This window comes from Esox lucius, chromosome 13 (assembly GCF_011004845.1).
Source record: "Esox lucius isolate fEsoLuc1 chromosome 13, fEsoLuc1.pri, whole genome shotgun sequence".
Taxonomy (NCBI): Eukaryota; Metazoa; Chordata; class Actinopteri; order Esociformes; family Esocidae; genus Esox; species Esox lucius.
The window spans coordinates 16,689,147-16,704,579 of NC_047581.1; the positions used below are offsets into that span (position 1 = coordinate 16,689,147).

The 15,433-nt window shown below is 39.9% G+C and overlaps 1 protein-coding gene across 10 annotated transcripts in view; it reads right to left on the minus strand.

Annotated features, from left to right (window-relative positions):
- The window catches only part of gapvd1 (GTPase activating protein and VPS9 domains 1), a 53,518-nt gene that overhangs the window by 17,988 nt on the left and 20,097 nt on the right, over positions 1-15,433 (minus strand). For 3 of the 10 annotated variants that reach the window (XM_034296315.1, XM_034296316.1, XM_034296314.1), the window contains exons 5-14: positions 13,804-13,887; positions 13,573-13,707; positions 12,030-12,288; positions 10,121-10,195; positions 6,847-6,882; positions 6,417-6,571; positions 6,153-6,282; positions 4,626-4,751; positions 4,248-4,421; positions 2,072-2,209 (exon numbers count right to left, since the gene is read on the minus strand). In XM_034296315.1, coding sequence (XP_034152206.1) covers positions 2,072-2,209; positions 4,248-4,421; positions 4,626-4,751; positions 6,153-6,282; positions 6,417-6,571; positions 6,847-6,882; positions 10,121-10,195; positions 12,030-12,288; positions 13,573-13,707; positions 13,804-13,887 — 1,312 coding nt within the window. Of the gene's footprint in view, positions 1-2,071; positions 2,210-4,247; positions 4,422-4,625; positions 4,752-6,152; positions 6,283-6,416; positions 6,575-6,846; positions 6,883-10,120; positions 10,196-12,029; positions 12,289-13,572; positions 13,708-13,803; positions 13,888-15,433 lie in introns of all 10 variants that reach the window. The other 7 variants (XM_034296317.1, XM_029124506.2, XM_029124510.2 and 4 more) reach the window with 7 other exon arrangements.

Genomic DNA, 15,433 nt, shown 5'->3' on the forward strand with positions numbered 1-15,433 from the left:
TATAAGAGCTTTAGCAACTTAGCTCAAGAATACACAGTATTGGTAAATTCCTGTAATAACCAGCTAAAATATTGTCACTCAAATTAACAAAGCTACCAAAACTAAGATGGTTGGGTTTTGAAAAGAGTCCTGAAAAACAACCAAGTGATAACGCAGTGACTCATTGGGGAAGCAGAGAATAAATATTGTTAGATAATGAGGAAGATCACAATCAGGATACAGCACATCCTAAACCGAACCAAACAAAATCAAGGGAACTAAAACGTGAGAATTTTTTTAAATCTAATTCTGTAATAATGACTTATGAGTCCTGCTGTTCATCACAACGTATGGTGTGTAATTGCAGCAACAGTCCCATATTCACACTTCACTGGAACTGCTCAACATATCACAAAACCACCGCTATCAGAATGTGTGGCCAGGACTACACATTTGTGAGTGGATTTCACTACTTAAAAAGGTTGACACGATTGAACACGGACAGCTGCTGCCCTTGCACATTCCTCACGGCTGTTCCTCCACTTCAGGTGCAAACACACCTGGAGATTCCTCTGGGAGAAGCCAGAGCAGCGTTTATAGCACAGGCAGATCTTTTCTGATAAACAGGCTAGTGCACCCAAACATGACAGACTGCAGCCACCAACTTGATATGAAACTAGGGGAACCAACACCTGGCATGTCCACCCACACACATGGAGATTCATACACAAACAAACTGGAGTCACTAAAGCAGATAAAGCACATGTACATAACCGTTCAAAAGTTTGGAGTCAATTAGAAATGTACCTGTTCTCCACAGAATGAGTTTGAATAGGAAATATAGCAAAATGAATAGGAAATATAGTCATTGATGAGATTAAAAATAATTATTTGTAATTCAAGTAACAATTGTGTTCTTTAAACTTTGCTTTCATCAAAGAATCCTCTATTTGCAGCAATTACCGGCTTGCAGATCTTTGGTATTCTAGATGTAAATTTGTTGAGGTAATCGGAACAGATTTCACCCCATGGTTCCTGAAGCACCTCCCACAAATCAGACAGGCTTGATGGGCACTTCTTACTTATCAGACAGTCAAGCGGCTCCCACAACAGCTCAATAGAGTTGAGATCCGGTGACTGTGCTGGACACTCCATTATAGACAGTATACCAGCTAACTGCTTCTACATTACATAGTTCTTGCACAGTTTGGAGCTGTGCTTTGGGTCATTGTCTTGTTGGAGCCAATTTCCTCCTAAAATCATGCACCATCCACAGGGTATGGCATGGCATTGTAAAATGGAGTGAGCCTTCCTTCTTCTTTACCCTGTACAGATTTTACACTTTACCACCACCAAAGCAACCCCAGACAATCCCATTGCCTCCACCATGCTTGACAGATTGTGTCAAGCACTCCCCCAGCATCTTTTCATTTGGTCTGCGTCTGACGAATGTTAGTTGTGATCTGAACACCTCAAACTTAGATTAGTCTGTCCGTAACACTTTAGTAGTGCACAGCGTTCTACAAGATCTTTAGTTTCTGGGCAATTTCTTGCATGGAATAGCCTTCATTTCATAGGACAAGAATAGACTGATGAGTTTCAAAAGAAAGTTCTTTGTTTCTGGCCATTTTGAGCGTGTAATCTAACACACAATAGTCTAAAAAAGACCAGTTTCATTGCTTCTTTAATCAGCACAACAGTTTTCAGCTGTGCTAAAATAATTGAAAAAGGGTTTTGTAATGATATTCTTTTAAAATGATAACCTTGGATTAGCAAACAACGTGCAATTGGAACACAGGAATGATGGTTGCTGATAATGGGCCTCTGCAAACGTAAGCAGACATTCCATAAATTAAATCAGCAATTTTCAGCTATAATATTAATTTACATTAACAATGTCTACACTGCATTTCTGATGAATTTGATGTTACGTTAATGGACAGAAAATTTGCTTTTCTTTTGAAAACATTGACATATCTTAGTGAACCCAAACATTTGAAAGGTAATATACGTATGTCAACAAACAAACAAAAAATACATCTACAGAAATAGAAACCCAGCCAGTACAACCCCTTCTCCACAAAGAACCCACCTGAGTCACTAGGCAGAACCTCCACACTCCAGGCCTCGCTGGTGGTCTCTGAGATGGTGGATCCATAGGGGTCCAGCAGGACTGAGCTGGAGCCTGGCAGACACAGCAGGCTGCCCAGCATGTTCTCCACAGCCGCTCCTGAGCAGCGCACACATGAACACGCAGGCACACAGACACACAGTAAGAGAGAGCCTGATATCATGGTCAATTCACGCTGGGCCCATAGGCACACAAACTATTGTGCCAAGGGTCAAAAGTTAATGGTAATATCCCACCCCAACTCTGACTCCTGAGCCATGACTTTGAGATGTTGATTAAGTTGGGCATCACTCATAACCAAATTACCCCTCAAACACGCTCCCGCAAAGTCCTCTACATGACATGGCTCCATTTCCAGTTGGGAAGCGGTGGTTTAACAAGGCGGAAGAACGCGGAGGAGGGGAAAAGGCTAGCATGTGTGAGTGGGAGTATGGTGGCCAAGGTGCGGATCAGGAGTCGACCTTTGTTACCCGCACCCCCAGGTACGCCATGTTTCCACTTCACAGCACACACCCTGAGTGCACGTACAAGCCAGTGCCTGGGAAACAACGTGGGGCTGGGCGGGGGTAGAGCCCTCTCTAGCGGCAGGAGAGCTCTACCCTGCTGCCCATGTTTACAGTCTTCAAGGTAGGGGCGCAGAACACTTGTCTTTCAGGTGGATGATTAAATGAGTGGCACAACAAGAAGTGAAACAATTAGAATTTCTGCCTCATTATCATGGTAATCTTATCAGTGGGATAATGAGGTATTAATGGATATTTAATGTGCATCTCATAACCCAATCCCTTGGAGAAAACACATAAGGAAATCACTGTAAATTCACTTAATGATGGAAAAGTCCCCCAACGCCATATTCCGAGGAATGAAAAATGGTGGATGCAAATGAGAAAGAACCAAGGTCAATACGACTGCAGGGACTGACTGAATGTCACAGAGAATAGAGTGAGACGAAGTGAGTGAGCAAGCAAAAGGGAGAAAACGAGAGAGAGGAGGGAGAGAGAGGAGGGTGAGGGGGAGAGAGGAGGGTGAGGGGGAGAGAGGAGGGAGAGCAGAGGAAGAAAGGATTGTTCATTGTATTTTAAACAAAGCTGATTATGGTCTTTGAGAACACTGATGGCTGTCCTTCAACAATTAGGTAAACAAATGAGAGGATCCAGAATTCACAGGGTACATTGAGTGGAGCAAATAGTGCAGCAAATAATTAAGTCTAAGAAAAGCAAACCACATGGATTGGAGTTTCATTTAAAATGCAATAAAAAATAAATAATAAATAAATCACCTCAAGGAATGTCTGAATTTAACAAAGAATGATAATGAGCTGCACACATGGATGTCATACTTATTAATCATGCATCAATGTTGCAAGGGGGGAAGTCAGCAGTTAAAATGTTGTACCCACAGAAACATATCCACAGTTTTCCACAAACAGATTATTCAGGAGTGGCCTCAATCAACAGAACACATATCCGAACATCACTGGAAAATAACCGAATTAAGAATACCAATTATAAGTCGACAAGGGACAAGCTGAGAGGAAGAAGGGAAGCGAGAGGCCTTCAGTGAACAGAAAATCTATTTTCTCTGACAGGTGTTTTCAACCAATCCCACACCCCCCACTAAGTAGGTTTGGTACAGAGGTTAATGAGAGATTGTGGAATTTGGTAAACATTAAATAAAAAGGCTTATTTGAGATGTTTTGTAAGCCTTAGGTTTTTATGAGTGTACTGGTAACTAGGACTAGAGACATTCTGTCAATTCTGAGGAACCCCCCCCCCCCCCCCACTATATTGGAGATGCAATTCATAGTAGTCAAGACAAGCAGAGCACCACACACTCCACTGAATGCAGTCACCCACCCCTCCCACTTAACATCCAAAAAAACATTTAAAATAAATTCATGAATTAAACAATAAAAAAACAGAAATAGGCACAGCTTGACAGCTGCACATACCCCCTTTGATAACACTGACCCTGTTTTCTATTGACTTAACATTACGTATCTCTGGGAGTGTTCTTCATAGGGCAAGACTGCATTATGTAGAGGAAGCAATTTCAGCCATACACCACAAGGTGACAGTACTGTGTTACATTTTCTGATCTATTAAAATCTTTTGGATCTACAGTATGTATATCTTACCAGCTATTTCCTGCAGTCGATCCTCATCCATGTTGGGGTCAAAGTCGCTGCCCAGCACATCCGTGCTCCAGGTCTCGCTCACAGTCTCTGAGATGTCCCGGTCATCGGTTAGACCCATCATGTCTCGGATCTCAAACTTTCGCAGTTTATCATCAAGGTTGTCCTGAGTGGTGGCTGTAGGACAGGTATAATGTCATTGCTATCCAGGATTAATGTATGCATTCTCTCCCATAATGACTCAGGAGATAAGCAGCACGGTTAGAACCATCGGCTGACAAAGTGCTTCAAAGGCTGGGAGAGTTGCCGCGATAGAGGGGCCTTAATCGTAAACAAATAAAAAATAACTTAATGTACACCAAATTAATATACACAACCCACCCTGTTCATGCTCCAGCAGTTGTAGAGCCTCCACTCCATTGCTCCCTGACGGTCCAGCTCCCAGCTCTGACACAGACTCTCCCTCCAGGTCCAGAGAGGACACAGAGTTAGACCGGTTGGACGGACCTGTGCAAAAACACAAAACACGTCAATGTAGATTCAACTAAAACGCAGCTACACAAAGATAAAAAAATAAAAAATTGACAATGTAACTGTGGTGCACAGTAGCTTCTTTAAGCGCTCACAGCAAAGATAAACAGGTTGTCAAAACTTAAAATTCAATAGAGATTTTTTTGTTGTTGTCTCACAACAACTTCCAAAACAACCAGGATGTCATGTGGATCACACAGGACAACTCATTCATGATAGCTATGCAAACTGCTTCTGTTAGGAAAATGTGGCACCAGACAATGTGACTGTCATTTCAGAAATAATCCACAGGTGGTTTAGAAGAGATTTAAATTAGGTCACCCACAAGTCAGACTTTTGTTTTTCCATCATCCCTCTCCTGCAGCTGGCCACATTACATGAAGTAGTCCAAACTATTTGGCAAGCAGAAAAACTGGTGTATTTGCCATGTCTGTAATGTGTGAGTTGTGGACACTAGCAAGATGCAAGGTGAGGAAGTAAAATGCAAACTCTCCAAAAAACGAAATACTCTGAAATTTGTATGCAAAGTGATATTATTTCTACACGGTTCACCGGTTATGGATATAAACACACAAAAATTAAAGCTGACAGGCTGCACTAACCCTTTAGTCATCGTTTAATTTCAAATCAAATGCCTTGGAGCAGAGGCAAAACAACGAAAAATTACTTCCCAAATACTAAAGGACAAATATAAGCAAATCATTTTTCAGATACCAACGAGTCACAATAAGCACCGCCTGCTGAATCTGCTGCAGCATAACGTGTGGAGTTGTCTCCATCATATCGTTACGGTGGAGACATCTCCAACTCTAGTCCAGGCTCTGGTAGACAGCCAAGCACAGTGAAAATGCCTTTGATCACTGCATAACCTGGGTGACTGATACCAAATTTTTCTCCAATAATATAATGATTCCCCATTTGCAATTAAGACCCTGCTTCAACGCAGCAACTCCCAGAGGACTTGGGACAGTCCAAAGCAAATTCCATGCCATAATAGGTCAGGCTGCGCGAGGAAGTCAAGACCAGAATCTTTGCATGCCTTATTCACCCTGCGGCCTTCGACTGAGCTTACATGTGCCCAAGCCGCCACAGGTAGTCGCTACACCACAGCAAGGCAAGGAAATGCAACCATATTAAAATACTAACCCTGAAAACCCAAACTGTGGTGGAAAATTGCAACAGCCCTCCACGGGACCCCTGGGCTTACAAGCAAGCAGGATTTGAAACCCGGGCTTGTAATGAAGCAGATAACTGTGAGGCAGTCACATTACCGCTATGCCATGGAGGGGTGCATAAGGAAACTTTCAAACATGTACATGTAATGTTTATGTAATGGCCACTGTGTGAGTAGGACAGGCAGGCTATTAGAATACTGACCCTCTGAGATGCCCTCCAGGTTGTCACTGCAAAGGGAGAAGCGCAAAGTTTTGTCTGGCTTCCCATGAAGCTTGGTCTCATCTGCAGGAGTGTCTCCTTGCGCCCCATCAGCCAGTTGTATGGTCAACACCTGAAGAAACAACACCAGTTAGTTGTCTTGGCTCCCAATGTAAAAAAACACATTGACCGTTAATTTTGACTGTGGTTTTGTTACGCTTGCACTGTAGTACTACACCATATACCACCTGCTCTCTCATTGGTTACCTCATTCTCTGACATCATCCCTGGAATAGTCTGGGGGCTGGTTCCTAGTGAGATAACTAGCACCTCCTCTGGCATCACCTCCTGTAAAGACTCCAGGGAGCTTGCCTCTACCTCCCCCTGCTGTGACAGCTCGGTACGGCTACGACTACGGGAGGCTGCTGGGTAAGCAGGGAGACAGACCAGGGATGAGCCATTGACCATTCAGACATACTCAAGGAGAAAAGGAGAGGAGGAATTAAATGGCACTGAAATTCAAAGGTGGCAAGGTCACTCATTAATGTTGACTAACAAGGTTCAGAGGGAGCAAGAGACTAAACAGCTTTATTAACAAACAAATTGACAAAAAAGTATGCTATTTACTATGTACAACCAACAAAAAAACCACCTATGTATACACAACTAAATACAGAAAGATTCTTTGGTAGATTACCTGTTAGTTGCTCCCAACCTGTTAGCTGCTCCCAACCTTTTAGTTATGAATTGCGATAGTTATTCCAGCAAATAGAAAGATGGACTTGTAGCATTAAATTATTAAGTCAATAAATCTTTTCTAATATAGACAGCAGAGGTCATCAAAGCAGGACTTAGCCAAAATATTCTATGTAAGTGTAAGACAAGTAAATACAATGCCGTGAGGAAGTAAGTATTTGGACAAATGTGTATTTGATCCTATTTTCAACACTATAGACAGATAGAAAGTATCTTAAATGGAATACATCATGACGTTATTTCCAGTACAGAAATGTTTGCAGTTTTTAATAAGGAGGAGGGTGAATAATTTCCTAAACATTAATATTAAAACATGGGAAGACTGAGAAACTGTCACTGAAACTAAATGCATAACCAACTGAAATTGTATGTTGTGAAATCCACTAATCTAACTGTACCTGCTAAATAACTGAAAAATATACCTTATGTTTTGGGTGACAGTCCAAAAATGTAGCAGGCGGCCACTGGCACGACAGCGGCCCATCCCCGCACTTCACTATCGATACTACAGTTTGTAGTAGAGTACTGTTAAGTGTACTACAACACTTGATAGCTGTGAAGATGATTAGTAAGCAGCCAGCAAATGTGAAGCTAGGTTTGAAGGACAGGCAATAGGCACAGACCAAAACAATCGGAAAAGATCACGTCCCATGTATTCTCCAACCTCATGAAAGAAATACAGGAAAAGGCTCAGCCCTGCTGTCCTTTAAACAGGAGGACACACAAAGTACTGAAAACGGGGAGCCAAATCATTTTTGTAACTTTAGACGGCAATAACATTCTTCGCATTAGATAATTCTGTCACGCATTAACATGACAGCAAGTTTGAATATTTCGCTAGACACCATTTAGCATTGTGTTAAAGTTTACCTCCACCACAAACAGCATCTATGAAATGTATGGCTTTTGCCACAGGCCGTTTTAACAGCTTATTAGCCAGTAATAGGCTAACTAGTATCTAACTTACTACTTGAACTTAACACAGCCAAAGCTATTTCATAGCGCACAAACATTCATTTTTTCTTTCATTTGTGAATGACATTGAAACAATAACTATCAACATAGGTGACGAAAACTGACTTTTTCATCAAGTGAAAAGATGAGAATTGTGGAAACACCTACTTTTACTGCCCAATGTTTTTTTTATCTAGCCTAAATTGCCCCAAAATGCAGGGATGGATTCTTTGAAAATCCACCAGAAATAGTCGCAATATAACTGAACTGTTTTATCTTAGGCTTACTATAACACAGCTACTGAAGGTTGTAGCCAGCAAAGTTATTATCTATTCGGAACAAAACCTAATGCATCATTTGCTTTGACGGGATTCGAACACACAACCAATTGGTCGCAGGCCTGCGCCTCTAACCACTACGCTATTGAACAAGGGGTGGGTGGTTAGTCAGTAAGAGACATTCACTCTTCCGGGCTGGCTCCGCTTACGTGGACAAGCAAATACATCAACTGCTCAGTGTAAGAGTTAAAAAATGTGTTCCTAGATCTAATTATTTATACTGACGCTTTGCAAGTCTTTAACAGAAATACTAAAGAAAGGAGATCTGGTTCACGATGGTCAGTGAATGGAGGAATGTATATGGCTTCCTCCCAGCAGACGGTAGACAAATCACATTCAGGCTGTCATGCTGCCTCACCTACTTGCTGAGCCAATGTTTCCGATAATACACCAGACCGCTCATTCACAACGTATGGGTAATGAAAACAAAGCCTTTTACAGGTTTCCAGTGAGGTATCCCATTTGCCCAAGTATTTCCGTCTGCAGGCAGAGGAAAAAGCAAACTACTTTGCATCATAGAAGTTGGAAGAAAGTATAATACTATGGCAGCACAGCATGTTTGTCAAGGAAAAGTTCATAAATACTTTCTTATGTCGCAATAGACAATTACGATTACACCCATCTCCATTCCGTAGAACCTTAACACGATGATATTACGCAATGACTTTCAGATTGCACAGACAGACCACAAATGCCAATTCATGGTGAACATTAACTAACTAATGGACCATAGCTTTTCCCCAATTGTAATGATTTCCGTTTCCAGGGGTGGATGTGGACACACCGACTCATTCAAGTGTATTTCGTTATTCTTACTAATTTCCACATTGTAGGATAATAATAAAGACATCAAAGTAGGAAATGAAAACGGAATCATGTTTAACAAAAAAAAAAAAAAAACTTTTAAACAGATCAAAAATACATTTCATATTGCAGATTCACCCTTTGCCTTGATGACGATACATAAAGAGATGATCCATTCACCCACTTGCATTTCACAAAGACGCAACTGAGAAGGTTGGGGATGAGTTGGACTGCTTAGTGAAGGAAAAAAGTCACCAAAAAGTGCTCAGCAAATGAGGGAACTCCGTCACAACAGTTCAAAAAGCACTCCAGGTGACAACCTCACAAAGCTGGTTGAGAGAATGCCAAGAGTTTAAAAAGCTGTCATCAAGACAGGGTGGGTACTTTGAAGAATCTAAAATATAATTTTATTTGTTTAACACTTTTTTGGTCTTTTTTTTTGTTACTATATGATTCCATGTGTTAGCTCAGTTTTTTTTTCACTATTATTCTACCATATGGAAAATTGTAAAAAATAAGAAATACTCATGAATGAGTAGGTTTGTCCAAACATTTGACGGTACGGTACTTTTCAGAGAGTTCACTTAATTCCTCAAAAGCACTAAGTACATCCAATAATGTTGACATATCACAAGTGCATGCCAAACAGCGAAGCAGCCAGACGCCACATAAAAATCAGGACATGGCAAGCATATCATTCTAATGACTGTCCTAAAGAAATACTATAGGATGACAATCTGTTGCTACACTGTCCTATGCATGGTTACAATTTATTGCTTTAAAACAGATAAGGATGTGAGATTCGATCAACAGCAAATGAAGACTAAAATATCTTTGAATTCAAATAATATTTTTTTGCCAAAAAGCAAGTCTTATTTAACATACACATCAGAGTTAAAAACAAGCAGAAGCCACACAGGAATGGCAACAAATCTACACCAAATTGCGAAGCAGGCATGGTGAAAGGAACATGGACAAGTGCCCAGCAATCTTATTGAGTAGCTGTGGGTGTGCAGCTATATAGAAGCATGGCAAGTACAAGGTATGACCAGCAGTGGCACATGACTGGGTGGTAAAAACAAGGTATATTAAGCATTACAGGACTGCCAGGATACCCACCAAAAGGGGTAACTAACGGAATGTGAGCAGACAGGGTGGTGGTTGTGGAGTCCCAGGATGTAGCTAACTGTTGTCCTGGTTAATCACAGGCAGCAAAGGAGAAAAAGAAAAAAGTTGGAGTGAAAAGTTATTACAGTGAATGAAAAAGTGATAAGAGAATGTAATCAGTGAATGTAAACCTGGAAAACAACTGTGTAAATAGTAAAACTAGAATAAAGATTAGAATAATTAGACAAACACAATTGGGGTTTCAAGCATGTTTTGTCATTTAAGACACACAAGAGAGAAACAACATAAGTTATCGCCAACTTTTTAAACAAACCTTCAAAGCCTGAACTTCATGTTTTCACACCACTTTTGATTTCCCTCCTAACCTATTTTGGTGGGTCATTTATATGTTGGTGGCTTATAGCGAGTTTGTTTTGGATAATCATAGTAGTAACAATTTAAGGAATACATATTAGTTCCAAGTCAACTTTGAGTGTATACCCCTGTGGATGGCTATCCACAATCACTTTTTTTTTTTTAGCTCTGTGTGTTTTTGTTGGTTTTCAATTATTCCTTTGTTAATTGTCTTCTATTTAAGCAGCATATTTTGGTTTAGTATGAAATGTAACAAAGCTTCTGAATCTGGATGATAAGTGCTGCTAGTGGATAGTAACATTTCAAATTGGCCTAGCTTCGGCTTCACTTTAATAAGCTATTACAACAGGGAGATAATCAGAGGGAAATCGCCCAAGTATGAATTATAGACATGAACAATGTTAGCAAACTAAAGCAAGACTGGAAGGTCTGAAAGTTGGGTATTTTTTGTGGAACAGAGGTTAACTACAAATAAATGTTAATTTGAAAAAGAGAACCATAAAAAAAAATATCATACAATACAATGACATGGTGAGACAGCCACCAACGTGCAGCACATCAACAGCAATTAAAACCAGTAGCCGCAACTCAAGACAATCAACTTGAGTAGGTTCTATGAAGAGCAGAAGCATGGCAACATTATTAAAATAAGTTTAAATGTATTAATTGGGTCCACAAGATACCAATCAGAAAATGTGACACCTGATGCCAAATTAAACAGTCTTTTTGAAGATAAACCAAAAGTCTAGTTGGTTTGAATGGAAACAATGAGCATAAATTATTTAAGTTCCGTATTGTGCATTTTTTATTTACACTGAATTCCAAGCAGATGTTGCCAATTAAAAAATTACGTTGTAGTGAACTGTTGAAGTCTAGATGAATGACATTTTGATAACTGATGTCCATTTTTGTATAGCTATCAAAATAAACCTAGCTGTCTTAAATAATGTGTTTTTCAGCTACACAATTCTAAAATATGACAAGGATGTAAAATGTGGCAGTAATAGTTCTTGTTTTTACCTAGTTTGTTAAATGTACCTGAATTGTACTATTAAAGTTACAAATGCAGCCTCTGAAATTCAAGTCACTTGGTTGACAAGTCATAATACGGCATTATAAACAAAATATTAGCCAGATTGTTGCACTATAACAAGTGATCAGCATAGTCAGTCTAGTTGGAATGGTGGTGACGAATTGGTCCAGGGGGGTTTACATGTCTACTGTTGGAGTGTATATTTCTAATAAAGTTATGCATTTCTCCATCCAATCTAGAGGTATGCTAATTCCCTGCAGATCAGACCCAGATCTTCACTGGCTTCCTGTATAACAGGGCACTTCTGATGTAGCAATTGTAACAGCAACAGCTACGTCATGAGTTACTTATTACCATGAATTAAACAACATACAGTTAGCACACGAATACAGAGTAGTTCCAAAAAGAACACTAACTGGTGCCATCATAAAAACAGAACAGAAAAATTACTAAAATGCGATTAATAAGAAAAACAAGCACTGAAAATTAACCAAATATTCTGCTTATCCAAACCTGTGAAAGGCAGTGGTTGTATGTGTAGAGTAACAATAGCCAATGTTGAGGAGGTAGGTAGGTAGGTACCTATATTCCTGTTCTTCTTGTTGGCTGGGGTGGTAGCTGGGGAGAGCTGGGGGGTGTTGGAGGGGGTAAGCTCCAGACTGTTGCTCTTCACAGTGCAGGACTGCGGGACATTGGCCAGAAGGGTCTCGAGGAGCATGTGCTCCTCCTCCCTGAGGTGGTCCCCTGTCATCACACTCCGCACAAAGTCCACCTGAATACCATTCCATTTCATTATGGCATTCATATTGAAAATATGTGCATTACCAGAGTAAATCTTTGAAAGATTAATTTTCAGCGAAATATATTATACACCCAAGAAACACTTGCTGCAAGCGTTTCTTAAAAATATTATATATATATATATAATGGTTTTGTTTACATTGGTTGTTTCCAATAACAGTTTGTATTCAAAATGCTACTGCTAGCAACAACGTCATAAACCTACTGGACACTCAGATTCTAGATAGCTAAACATTGGAGGCATACAGATGCACGCAAGCTGACTAGAATCTGACAATATTTCAGGTGCTGCTAAATACTTCCAATCAGTAATATTTTGGCTTAGAGTAGAGGCGAAGGTTGATCAATATTTATGATTGCAATATTTACCAATAATTTTGGCCCACTCCTCCACGTAACTGTTTTAACTCAGCCAACATGATGGTACACAAGCATGAACTGATTGTCAAAAACCTGACAAAATCACCTACATCCTGTTTAAGTCCTGTTTAAGTCTTAACTGTTTTAACTCAGCCAACATGATGGTACACAAGCATGAACTGATTGTCAAAAACCTGACAAAATCACCTACATCCTGTTTAAGTCCTGTTTAAGTCTTAACTGTTTTAACTCAGCCAACATGATGGTACACAAGCATGAACTGATTGTCAAAAACCTGACAAAATCACCTACATCCTGTTTAAGTCCTGTTTAAGTCTTGACGTTAAATAGGCCATTTCAAAACTATAATTGTGGTTTTTCAACTTCTGGTACAGACATGCTTGTGTATTTTGGATCATTGTCTCGCAAAATAACCTAGCTATGCTTCAGCTCAGGGAAAGACAGTCAGAGATATTTCCGTTTGCTTTTCTTTTCTTCCAAAAGGTCCCAGGGTGATTTTGATGATTACCCTGGGACCTTTTGCCAAACACATCGGTCTGGTAATGTTTGGCAATTAATAAACACTAAAGTAAGAAACTAATACCAACATCAAGAATGCTGCTGGTAGTGTAATCGTCATTAACCATGGCAACGATTTATTCAGAAACGTTGTATCAGAAAGATGTATCAAAAGTCTAAAGGTTAACAAAAGGTTATAATTATCAAAACGTTGACTTATTTGGTTACTATGATGCCCTTCATCTAATATTAGGTTTTGGATGAGAACCTGTAAGTGTAAAAAATCTGCACAGAGAATTTCTGAAAGGGAAAAAATATTTTTCCACCACACACATAACCTATATAAAGTTCTAAATCAGTTAAGTAAGCAACATACCAGACAGAGCAGCTGACTGTGCGTCATGTATGCCACAGTCCTGCTGAGGCCTTCAAGTAGGTTCATAGAGGACATGGGTGGTGTCTCCACAGTTCTCCCACCAATGACCACATCCAGGAAGGCAGCTACACAGCTCTGATGTGAGACAAACAGACAAGGCGACTTCAACCATATGGCAAGAGAGAAAATATTAGCAATGTAATAACAGCAGCCACATGGGCTCCAACATACCTTATCAAACTTGGCCAAACAGTTTTTCCGCCTGGGGTCTCCATCATCATCAGCCATTGCCAACTGTTGAAGAAGCTGCCCCACCTAAAATATAAATAAAATAATTAGAAAATATCAGGCTGTTTAGTCACATTTCATAAATGTAAATGTTCACATTACTGTAAACTGATAAGTCGAGCTGGTCATACCAACAGAATTCCTGCACTATGCCTAAAGTTCCTTTTTAGCTGCTGTGATAAGCAAGTGAGCCACTTGGATTCTCTCTCTCTCTCTATTAGGGGAAGATATACATCTAATAATAACAAAATGTTAACACAGGACAAAACCAATTCAGTGTGGCCTGGAGTATATACTGGTTTAAGCAGCTGCCTCTGGGGAACATTTATTGCTGCAACATGTATTTGAATCCGGCCTAACGCACTTTCAGCAACAACTCATCTATCCTTCTCTTTCCTGTTTAATAAAGGAAAAAAACATCTTCAATATGCTGCAAGTTGGTAAAGACAGAAGGGTTTCAGCTTTCTGAGACGTGATAATCATCTACTTCTTAACGGTCAGTACTGAGCCATTGGAAGTAATAAAAACAAAAAAAAGCTAATCCACCAACTATTGCACACAGCATATTTCAAGTTTATTACCAGGGCTTGCAAGCAGCCTTAGTTTTATCTATTTTACTTACAACGCCTCTTACACGGTTTAAGCTAGAACATTTACAAGAAATTTAAGATGTGTAGAGCATGTTTGTATACCACTGTTTCGACGGCTTGAATTTCATATGAAAATAAAAAAACATTAATGTTTTGGTATGGACATCAAAACTCTTAAATAGGTACACAAAAAATCTCAGGGTATAACACTCCTCTAAAGGTGATTTGGGTATTTGCCATTGTGAAAGCAATTGTGGCCGGCTCCTGAATAAAACAATCTTCATGGATACAGACCTTCCACTGGAAGTACTTGTGACATGGATTTACTGGTGCCACACATATATATTGAAGTGAAACTTATTTGGCATATTCGTTCATGTATACACACAGATGAAATCAGGAATTTGATTGGATTTCATACTACCATCCGTTACATCTATGATTAAGCGACTAGCACTGGGACATCTGTTTTTGTTAAGAATGCAATAATGGCTAGACCTACAAGAGAAATCGAAGATATTTTATTATTCTTGAGTTGATTCAGCTATTATAATCTTGTAAAAGCCTTCTACATTTGCATGCTGGATAGCAACGTGGCCTATAAGGACTAGTAATACAAATACAGATTTCGAGTCGATCATTTTAAATACATCAGACTCATTTCAGACCTAAACCCTATTGAGCATCTGTGGGGCATCCAGTAACGGAAGGTGGAGGAGCGCACGGTCTGTAACATCCACCAGCTCCATGATGTTGTCATGGAGGAGTGGAAGAGGACTCCAGTGGCAACCTGTGAAGCTCTGGTGAACTCCATGCCCAAGAGGGTTAAGGCAGTGCTGGAAAATGATGATGGCCACACTTTGGGCCCAATTTGGACATTTTCACTTAGGGGTGTACTCACTTTCGTTGCCAGTGGTTTAGACATTAATGGCTGTGTTGTGTTATTTTGAGGGGACAGCAATTTTATACTGTTATAGAAGCTG